Below are 10,622 nucleotides of genomic sequence, written 5' to 3' on the forward strand. Positions count from 1 at the left end.
TACCGAGATAATGAAAAGACACCGGGGCTAATTTGGCCGTGAGATGGCAGCTGGCAAGCGCCCGAGCAGGGTAATTGCAGGGGCTGATAGAGCAGGTTGGGGCTACTGAGGAAGCGGCGTCAGCACAACAGCCCTGTGCCACACAAGGAGGAACCAAGGGCTCGTCCGTCACAGGCCACTTGCTCCCAACTCAGCAGCTCCTCCCCTCACTCGCCACATGGCATAAAAGCTCTGCCCTCAGTGAGCACTGGCATCCATCGCTCCTGCCTCGCTCTGCTCAGGAAAAGGGAAGGTGGGTGCCTGTGTGTCTCTGCCTCCTGTGGCAGGGACCAGCTTTGGGCCTCCCTGGCCAGGAGAGCTGTGAGGGCAGCAGGCGTGTGGCAGCTGCCTTGGACGGCCAGGGCGGGCTGAGCCACAGCGAGAGGAGGAGGGATCCCCGTGGCCGTGACTCGCAGAGCCAGGCTCTCGGGGAGTCTTTGTGTGCCCTCGGTCTGTAGAGATGAGGGCACTGAGGGGGGCTGTTTGGGCTAAGGGCAAGCGGGTGGGCACTGAGGTCATGGTGGTTGCTATGGCCTTTCCAGCTTCAGGGCAGCCCTGGGAAGAGGGTGGAAGAGGGCACTGCACAGCTAGGGTATCTCATCTGCATTCACGACATGTGTTGTTGGTGCTGTGTGTTTCAGGCTCAGCTCTCTCACACAAAGATGTCTTGCTACGACCTGTGCCCACCAAAAACTGGCGTCGCCGTCCCCCAGCCCATCGCTGAGAGCTGCAACGAGCTGTGCGCCCGGCAGTGCCCCGACTCGTCGGCCTTCATCCAGCGCCCCCCGTCGTCGTCACCTTCCCCGGCCCCATCCTCAGCTCCTTCCCCCAGCAAGCCGTGGTGGGCTCCTCCGGAGCACCCGCCTTTGGGGGCTCCCTGGGGCTGGGGGGGCCTCTATGGCGCCGGGGCCACGCTGGGCTCAGGGGGCCTCTGCACCTTTGGCAGACCCTACGCTTCTCCCGCCTGCAGCCCTTGCGCCCTGCCCCGCTACAGCAGGAAGCTCTGGGACACCTGTGGGCCCTGCTAGACGCAGCCCAGCCCCAGGCGCTGGCCCCAGCCCAAACACCAACACCACCCCATGCAGGGCTGAGATGGTGGGCACGAGGCACTGACCAGTGCTGAGCAGCCCCAGCCAACGCCTGGGTAGCTGACTCTGCCACACACCCTCGGCCCATTCCTGCCCCCGTTTCCTGCCTTCTGCTCCCCTCCCCTCCTTTCTCCTCCCAGCTGTTGGATGGGGCAGGACGTGGACTTGAAGGGCTCTGTGAGGCTGCAGGGCAAGTCCTCAGGATCTGGAATGCTGCACCAAGGGGGCATTCTGGAGTGGAAAGCCATGCTCTGGAGAAGATTTCTCTGCCTCCCACAATACGTGGTAACCAGCCTCTCTGATCTTGCCCACGGTCTGCCTGACAGCCTGTCTTGCCCCTCTGGGCACAATAAAGTTTTCCTGCATCCAAGTCATGTCTCACTCCCTCATTGTGCCAAGCTTGGGAAACCCGGGGGGTAGGTGCCCAGCAGCTGTGGGAGGGTAAATGCTGGGTTCTAGATGCCCAAGGGAGGTGAGGGTGGGAAGTGCTAGGAGAGGGAGGGAGGACGCAGGCAGCAGGCAGGGAAAGAGAGCCTTGTGGTGGGACTTGCAGGAGCTGGGGAAAGGGCAGAGGGCAGGGAGCAGGGTAGGTGCATTCAGTGCTCCATCACTTCATCTTCTGAGCCCAGGAGCAGCATCAACTCTACAAGGTTCCAGTGCTCTGCAGAAGCACAGGAGAATCTTCAGGCATCTGCACAGAGGAGGCTGGATGAGAGTTACTGTTTAACCTCACACCTGGGAAATGACCGTCAATATTCCATGACATAGGACATCATGCTCAGCAACAGAAAGCTGGGGGAAGAAGAAGGAAGGAGGATCTTGGGAGTGATGGCATTTGTCTCTCACGTAACCGTTGCCAGTGTGGCCGCCCTGCTGTCCTGGAGATGGCTGAACACCTGCCGCTAATGCCAAGTAGAAAATGAATTCCTTATTTGCTTGACAGGCATGCAAGGCTTTTCCTTTACTTCTTAAGCTCTCTTTATCCCGACACACCAGTTTTCTCACTTTTAGCCCTCCGATTCACTCACCCATCCCAGCAGCGGAGGAGTGAGCGAGCTGCTCTGGGCTCTTTAGGTGCCAGCTGGGTTAAACCACAACAATGATGAAGGGACAGGGAGCAGCTCTCTCCCGGGGAGAGTCTCAGAGTTCTGCAACTGTTCCTCCTGTCTCCGAGGAGGACCGGGGGTTTCTTATCAATGTGCACAGATGCCTGAAGGGAAGGCATCAAGAAGATGCGTCCAGGCTCTTGTCAGAGGCGTCCAGTGCCAGGACAAGAGGCAATGGGCACCAGCTGAAACACAGGAGGCTCTGCCTGAAAAGCGCAAACTCTTTTGGCACTGTGAGGGTGACCGAGCGCGGGCACAGGTTGTCTCAGGAGGTTGTGGCATTTCTGTTCTTGGAGACAAAGTTGTGTGGACACAGTGCTGGGCAGCCGGCTCTGGGTGACCCTGCTGAGGTGGCAGCATGACAAGATGCCCTGCAAAGGCTCCTGCCCCAGGAATCAGGCAGTTATTTCTGTCATTTTCTGTCTGTGGCAGAGTTGGCCTGTGTTGGGGGTGAGAAGGGGAAGGAGAAAAGGATGGGGAAAGCGAAGGTGAAGGATAAGAGAGTACAGCAGAAGGACAGGCGAGAAGATGGGGAAAGGGAAGTGGACTGTGAAGGAGAATAAAAAGAAGAAGAAGAAGAAAGAAAGGGAAAGAAGAAGAAGAAAGAGGAGAGGAAAGGGAACGGGATAGGGAAGAGGAAAGGGAAGCGTCCCCATTGCTTTCTCCCGCAGGGGCTCAGACAGAGCTGTGGAGGCACGAAGGGGGTGGAGTCACAACACGCATTGCCCCTGGGTGGCTCACAGCCCCTGGGGCAGTCACACTCATGCCCAGGGAAGCTTGAGGTCTGCAAATGCCCAAGGGCTTCAGGTGCTGCAGGCAGCAGATCTGTCTGTTCAGGCAGGGCCCTTTGAGCTCAGCTGTGGGACCTTATGTGGACAGAGCTGCCACGGCTGTGGGGTCTCCCCAAAGCAGCTCAGCCTGGATCTGCTGGGACAGAGAGACTGCCCTGGCCCAGATGGGCGGGGTCACATGCAGGGCGAGGGAGCCCTGCAAACCACGTGGCTCGGTGAAACGAAAAACAAAGAGAGAGGGGTTAGATGCAGGATTCTTTTATTGTAAGTGCAGCAAACAACCAGTGGAGAAAGACACATAAGGCACAGGCAGGCAGGTTGTCCCTGTGGGCTTCAAGAGAGCTGTTCCTTCAGGCTTCTGCCAGGCAGTGGCTGTTGGAGAGACAAGCAAGTGCCCTGTGGGTGGATGGTGGCTTCGTGCCTCTGGGGACGGGCAGGAGCAAGGAGGAGGAGAGGCAGCATGGAGAGAGAAGAAGGGAGGGACAAGGAGAGGAGAAGTGAGGCTGAGATGGCCCAGGGTCTCTGGGTTTTCTGGGGCTCAGTCTAGCAGGGCCCACAGTTGTCCCAGAGCTTCCTGCTGTAGCGGGGCAGGGCGCAAGGGCTGCAGGCGGGAGAAGCGTAGGGTCTGCCAAAGGTGCAGAGGCCCCCTGAGCCCTGCGTGGCCCCGGCACCGTAGAGGCCCCCCAGCCCCAGGGAGCCCCCAAAGGCGGGTGCTCCGGAGGAGCCCACCACGGCTTGCTGGGGGAAGGAGCTGAGGATGGGGCCGGGGAAGGTGACGACGACGGGGGGCGGCTGGATGAAGGCCGACGAGTCGGGGCACTGCCGGGCGCACAGCTCGTTGCAGCTCTCAGCGATGGGCTGGGGGACGGCGATGCCGGTTTTTGGTGGGCACAGGTCGTAGCAAGACATCTTTGTGTGGGTTTGGATGGTGCTCTGCAAGAGAACAGAGATAGCAAGAGTGCAGTAGAGGGGAGCGCCTGAGGTGGAGGGACTGGCTCAGGGGTCGAGGAGGAGAAGCGCTCCCGGACTTACCTTGTTCCCCAAGGAGAAGGCAGCCAGAGCAGAGGATGGGAGAGCCTGGCAGAGGCAGAGCTTTTATACCATCCCCGCCATTGCTCAGCACCCCGTGGGCCAATGTGCAGAGGCGACACTCCTCCTGCCGATGACAATGGTGACAACGGCGCTGTCCAGCTACTGGCCCTCCCTGAGTCAGCATCCCCTCGCCACAGTAGCACACGATGCCTCAGAGCCTTTCCTGCTCTTTCTGCTGTGGCAGCAGCATCTCCCTGCTGGGGGCTGCGCACGGCAGGAGAGGGCCGTGCTTCTGTAGCTCCTGCCTGCCCTGTGCTCTGCCCTGGGAAGACATCTCTGCTCTGTACCCGCAGCCGGGCTCTGCTGGGAGGAGAGTCGTCCCCGAGCCCAGCGGGGCTATTCCCACCAGGGGCAGCTGCAGCTGAGCCTTCAGACAGGACTCCCAGCTCCCCAGCACGCCGAGGGAAGCCCCTGCTCAGCCCTGGCCACGAGCAATGGGGCTCCCAGGACATCTGTGATGGGCTGGTGGGGCTCGGGCAGGGCTGGCACGAGCTTGTGCCGTGTGGGATCAGGAGGGGATCTGTGATTCTTGCACCATGCAGCTCAGGAGGGAAGAGCATGAGGGGTCTTTCTGCCCCAGACTGGCTGAGGTCGATGACCAACGCATGCAGGCAGAGGGAGGCTGGCTCTGTTGGACTGGCGAGTGATGCATCGTGCTGAGCAGGCAGTGCCGCAGAGGAGTGCCTTTGCTGTGCCATTTCGTAACCTCGCGCCTCTGTAGATTACAGCCACACGGCGTATGTCATGCGGTCACCGGTATGCGGGAGGCATTTGCGAGGTGCCTTCTTGGTCAATGCCAGGACCCTGACCCTCCCAGTGGCTATGCAAAGATGGCATGCATCCACCCCGAGACCAAGCCCTTGGGCAAGAGCTCTGGCACGCAGGGCGCTTGCAGTCAGCCTTTGTCACGCTGCGTGCCCTCTTACACACCGAGATAATGAAAAGACACCGGGGCTAATTTGGCCCGTGAGATGGCAGCTGGCAAGCGCCCGAGCAGGGTAATTGCAGGGGCTGATAGAGCAGGTTGGGGCTACTGAGGAAGCGGCGTCAGCACAACAGCCCTGTGCCACACAAGGAGGAACCAAGGGCTCGTCCGTCACAGGCCACTTGCTCCCAACTCAGCAGCTCCTCCCCTCACTCGCCACATGGCATAAAAGCTCTGCCCTCAGTGAGCACTGGCATCCATCGCTCCTGCCTCGCTCTGCTCAGGAAAAGGGAAGGTGGGTGCCTGTGTGTCTCTGCCTCCTGTGGCAGGGACCAGCTTTGGGCCTCCCTGGCCAGGAGAGCTGTGAGGGCAGCAGGCGTGTGGCAGCTGCCTTGGACGGCCAGGGCGGGCTGAGCCACAGCGAGAGGAGGAGGGATCCCCGTGGCCGTGACTCGCAGAGCCAGGCTCTCGGGGAGTCTTTGTGTGCCCTCGGTCTGTAGAGATGAGGGCACTGAGGGGGGCTGTTTGGGCTAAGGGCAAGCGGTGGGCACTGAGGTCATGGTGGTTGCTATGGCCTTTCCAGCTTCAGGGTCCCTGGGAAGAGGGCACTGCACAGCTAGGGTATCTCATCTGCATTCACGACATGTGTTGTTGGTGCTGTGTGTTTCAGGCTCAGCTCTCTCACACAAAGATGTCTTGCTACGACCTGTGCCCACCAAAAACTGGCGTCGCCGTCCCCCAGCCCATCGCTGAGAGCTGCAACGAGCTGTGCGCCCGGCAGTGCCCCGACTCGTCGGCCTTCATCCAGCCGCCCCCCGTCGTCGTCACCTTCCCCGGCCCCATCCTCAGCTCCTTCCCCCAGCAAGCCGTGGTGGGCTCCTCCGGAGCACCCGCCTTTGGGGGCTCCCTGGGGCTGGGGGGCCTCTATGGCGCCGGGGCCACGCTGGGCTCAGGGGGCCTCTGCACCTTTGGCAGACCCTACGCTTCTCCCGCCTGCAGCCCTTGCGCCCTGCCCCGCTACAGCAGGAAGCTCTGGGACACCTGTGGGCCCTGCTAGACGCAGCCCAGCCCCAGGCGCTGGCCCCAGCCCAAACACCAACACCACCCCCATGCAGGGCTGAGATGGTGGGCACGAGGCACTGACCAGTGCTGAGCAGCCCCAGCCAACGCCTGGGTAGCTGACTCTGCCACACACCCTCGGCCCATTCCTGCCCCCGTTTCCTGCCTTCTGCTCCCCTCCCCTCCTTTCTCCTCCCAGCTGTTGGATGGGGCAGGACGTGGACTTGAAGGGCTCTCTGTGAGGCTGCAGGGCCAAGTCCTCAGGATCTGGAATGCTGCACCAAGGGGGCATCTGGAGTGGAAAGCCATGCTCTGGAGAAGATTTCTCTGCCTCCCACAATACGTGGTAACCAGCCTCTCTGATCTTGCCCACGGTCTGCCTGACAGCCTGTCTTGCCCCTCTGGGCACAATAAAGTTTTCCTGCATCCAAGTCATGTCTCACTCCCTCATTGTGCCAAGCTTGGGAAACCCCGGGGGTAGGTGCCCAGCAGCTGTGGGAGGGTAAATGCTGGGTTCTAGATGCCCAAGGGAGGTGAGGGTGGGAAGTGCTAGGAGAGGGAGGGAGGACGCAGGCAGCAGGCAGGGGAAAGAGAGCCTTGTGGTGGGACTTGCAGGAGCTGGGGAAAGGGCAGAGGGCAGGGAGCAGGGTAGGTGCATTCAGTGCTCCATCACTTCATCTTCTGAGCCCAGGAGCAGCATCAACTCTACAAGGTTCCAGTGCTCTGCAGAAGCACAGGAGAATCTTCAGGCATCTGCACAGAGGAGGCTGGATGAGAGTTACTGTTTAACCTCACACCTGGGAAATGACCGTCAATATTCCATGACATAGGACATCATGCTCAGCAACAGAAAGCTGGGGGAAGAAGAAGGAAGGAGGATCTTGGGAGTGATGGCATTTGTCTCTCACGTAACCGTTGCCAGTGTGGCCGCCCTGCTGTCCTGGAGATGGCTGAACACCTGCCGCTAATGCCAAGTAGAAAATGAATTCCTTATTTGCTTGACAGGCATGCAAGGCTTTTCCTTTACTTCTTAAACTCTCTTTATCCCGACACACCAGTTTTCTCACTTTTAGCCCTCCGATTCACTCACCCATCCCAGCAGCGGAGGAGTGAGCGAGCTGCTCTGGGCTCTTTAGGTGCCAGCTGGGGTTAAACCACAACAATGATGAAGGGACAGGGAGCAGCTCTCTCCCGGGGAGAGTCTCAGAGTTCTGCAACTGTTCCTCCTGTCTCCGAGGAGGACCGGGGGTTTCTTATCAATGTGCACAGATGCCTGAAGGGAAGGCATCAAGAAGATGCGTCCAGGCTCTTGTCAGAGGCGTCCAGTGCCAGGACAAGAGGCAATGGGCACCAGCTGAAACACAGGAGGCTCTGCCTGAAAAGCGCAAAACTCTTTTGGCACTGTGAGGGTGACCGAGCGCGGGCACAGGTTGTCTCAGGAGGTTGTGGCATTTCTGTTCTTGGAGACAAAGTTGTGTGGACACAGTGCTGGGCAGCCGGCTCTGGGTGACCCTGCTGAGGTGGCAGCATGACAAGATGCCCTGCAAAGGCTCCTGCCCCAGGAATCAGGCAGTTATTTCTGTCATTTTCTGTCTGTGGCAGAGTTGGCCTGTGTTGGGGGTGAGAAGGGGAAGGAGAAAAGGATGGGGAAAGCGAAGGTGAAGGATAAGAGAGTACAGCAGAAGGACAGGCGAGAAGATGGGGAAAGGGAAGTGGACTGTGAAGGAGAATAAAAAGAAGAAGAAGAAGAAAGAAAGGGAAAGAAGAAGAAGAAAGAGGAGAGGAAAGGGAACGGGATAGGGAAGAGGAAAGGGAAGCGTCCCCATTGCTTTCTCCCGCAGGGGCTCAGACAGAGCTGTGGAGGCACGAAGGGGGTGGAGTCACAACACGCATTGCCCCTGGGTGGCTCACAGCCCCTGGGGCAGTCACACTCATGCCCAGGGAAGCTTGAGGTCTGCAAATGCCCAAGGGCTTCAGGTGCTGCAGGCAGCAGATCTGTCTGTTCAGGCAGGGCCCTTTGAGCTCAGCTGTGGGACCTTATGTGGACAGAGCTGCCACGGCTGTGGGGTCTCCCCAAAGGCAGCTCAGCCTGGATCTGCTGGGACAGAGAGACTGCCCTGGCCCAGATGGGCGGGGTCACATGCAGGGCGAGGGAGCCCTGCAAACCACGTGGCTCGGTGAAACGAAAAACAAAGAGAGAGGGGTAGATGCAGGATTCTTTTATTGTAAGTGCAGCAAACAACCAGTGGAGAAAGACACATAAGGCACAGGCAGGCAGGTTGTCCCTGTGGGCTTCAAGAGAGCTGTTCCTTCAGGCTTCTGCCAGGCAGTGGCTGTTGGAGAGACAAGCAAGTGCCCTGTGGGTGGATGGTGGCTTCGTGCCTCTGGGGACGGGCAGGAGCAAGGAGGAGGAGAGGCAGCATGGAGAGAGAAGAAGGGAGGGACAAGGAGAGGAGAAGTGAGGCTGAGATGGCCCAGGGTCTCTGGGTTTTCTGGGGCTCAGTCTAGCAGGGCCCACAGTTGTCCCAGAGCTTCCTGCTGTAGCGGGGCAGGGCGCAAGGGCTGCAGGCGGGAGAAGCGTAGGGTCTGCCAAAGGTGCAGAGGCCCCCTGAGCCCTGCGTGGCCCCGGCACCGTAGAGGCCCCCCAGCCCCAGGGAGCCCCCAAAGGCGGGTGCTCCGGAGGAGCCCACCACGGCTTGCTGGGGGAAGGAGCTGAGGATGGGGCCGGGGAAGGTGACGACGACGGGGGGCGGCTGGATGAAGGCCGACGAGTCGGGGCACTGCCGGGCGCACAGCTCGTTGCAGCTCTCAGCGATGGGCTGGGGCACGGCGACGCCGGTTTTTGGTGGGCACAGGTCGTAGCAAGACATCTTTGTGTGGGTTTGGATGGTGCTCTGCAAGAGAACAGAGATAGCAAGAGTGCAGTAGAGGGGAGCGCCTGAGGTGGAGGGACTGGCTCAGGGGTCGAGGAGGAGAAGCGCTCCCGGACTTACCTTGTTCCCCAAGGAGAAGGCGGCCAGAGCAGAGGATGGGAGAGCCTGGCAGAGGCAGAGCTTTTATACCATCCCCGCCATTGCTCAGCACCCCGTGGGCCAATGTGCAGAGGCGACACTCCCTCCTGCCGATGACAATGGTGACAACGGCGCTGTCCAGCTACTGGCCCTCCCTGAGTCAGCATCCCCTCGCCACAGTAGCACACGATGCCTCAGAGCCTTTCCTGCTCTTTCTGCTGTGGCAGCAGCATCTCCCTGCTGGGGGCTGCGCACGGCAGGAGAGGGCCGTGCTTGTGTAGCTCCTGCCTGCCCTGTGCTCTGCCCTGGGAAGACATCTCTGCTCTGTACCCGCAGCCGGGCTCTGCTGGGAGGAGAGTCGTCCCCGAGCCCAGCGGGGCTATTCCCACCAGGGGCAGCTGCAGCTGAGCCTTCAGACAGGACTCCCAGCTCCCCAGCACGCCGAGGGAAGCCCCTGCTCAGCCCTGGCCACGAGCAATGGGGCTCCCAGGACATCTGTGATGGGCTGGTGGGGCTCGGGCAGGGCTGGCACGAGCTTGTGCCGTGTGGGATCAGGAGGGGATCTGTGATCCTTGCACCATGCAGCTCAGGAGGGAAGAGCATGAGGGGTCTTTCTGCCCCAGACTGGCTGAGGTCGATGACCAACGCATGCAGGCAGAGGGAGGCTGGCTCTGTTGGACTGGCGAGTGATGCATCGTGCTGAGCAGGCAGTGCCGCAGAGGAGTGCCTTTGCTGTGCCATTTCGTAACCTCGCGCCTCTGTAGATTACAGCCACACGGCGTATGTCATGCGGTCACCGGTATGCGGGAGGCATTTGCGAGGTGCCTTCTTGGTCAATGCCAGGACCCTGACCCTCCCAGTGGCTATGCAAAGATGGCATGCATCCACCCCGAGACCAAGCCCTTGGGCAAGAGCTCTGGCACGCAGGGCGCTTGCAGTCAGCCTTTGTCACGCTGCGTGCCCTCTTACACACCGAGATAATGAAAAGACACCGGGGCTAATTTGGCCCGTGAGATGGCAGCTGGCAAGCGCCCGAGCAGGGTAATTGCAGGGGCTGATAGAGCAGGTTGGGGCTACTGAGGAAGCGGCGTCAGCACAACAGCCCTGTGCCACACAAGGAGGAACCAAGGGCTCGTCCGTCACAGGCCACTTGCTCCCAACTCAGCAGCTCCTCCCCTCACTCGCCACATGGCATAAAAGCTCTGCCCTCAGTGAGCACTGGCATCCATCGCTCCTGCCTCGCTCTGCTCAGGAAAAGGGAAGGTGGGTGCCTGTGTGTCTCTGCCTCCTGTGGCAGGGACCAGCTTTGGGCCTCCCTGGCCAGGAGAGCTGTGAGGGCAGCAGGCGTGTGGCAGCTGCCTTGGACGGCCAGGGCGGGCTGAGCCACAGCGAGAGGAGGAGGGATCCCCGTGGCCGTGACTCGCAGAGCCAGGCTCTCGGGGAGTCTTTGTGTGCCCTCGGTCTGTAGAGATGAGGGCACTGAGGGGGGCTGTTTGGGCTAAGGGCAAGCG

The 10,622-nt window shown here is 60.4% G+C and overlaps 2 protein-coding genes across 2 annotated transcripts; both read right to left on the minus strand.

Annotated features, from left to right (window-relative positions):
- Positions 1-3,567: 3,567 nt before the first annotated feature.
- LOC141916815 (feather keratin 3-like) lies at positions 3,568-3,933 on the minus strand. The gene has a single exon (XM_074809618.1). The coding sequence runs from the start codon at positions 3,931-3,933 to the stop codon at positions 3,568-3,570; it is 366 nt and encodes a 121-aa protein (XP_074665719.1).
- A 4,671-nt stretch (positions 3,934-8,604) lies between these two features.
- LOC141916821 (feather keratin 3-like) lies at positions 8,605-8,970 on the minus strand. The gene has a single exon (XM_074809623.1). It carries the CDS (start codon positions 8,968-8,970, stop codon positions 8,605-8,607), a length of 366 nt encoding a protein of 121 aa, XP_074665724.1.
- Between the last annotated feature and the right edge of the window lie 1,652 nt (positions 8,971-10,622).

The sequence above is a fragment of the Strix aluco genome, chromosome 30, assembly GCF_031877795.1.
Source record: "Strix aluco isolate bStrAlu1 chromosome 30, bStrAlu1.hap1, whole genome shotgun sequence".
Classification (NCBI taxonomy): Eukaryota; Metazoa; Chordata; class Aves; order Strigiformes; family Strigidae; genus Strix; species Strix aluco.

Bases quoted from the DNA above. Each gene is read 5' to 3' on its own strand.
- LOC141916815 (XM_074809618.1), bottom strand. From the start codon at position 3,933: ATGTCTTGCTACGACCTGTGCCCACCAAAAACCGGCATCGCCGTCCCC.
- LOC141916821 (XM_074809623.1), bottom strand. From the start codon at position 8,970: ATGTCTTGCTACGACCTGTGCCCACCAAAAACCGGCGTCGCCGTGCCC.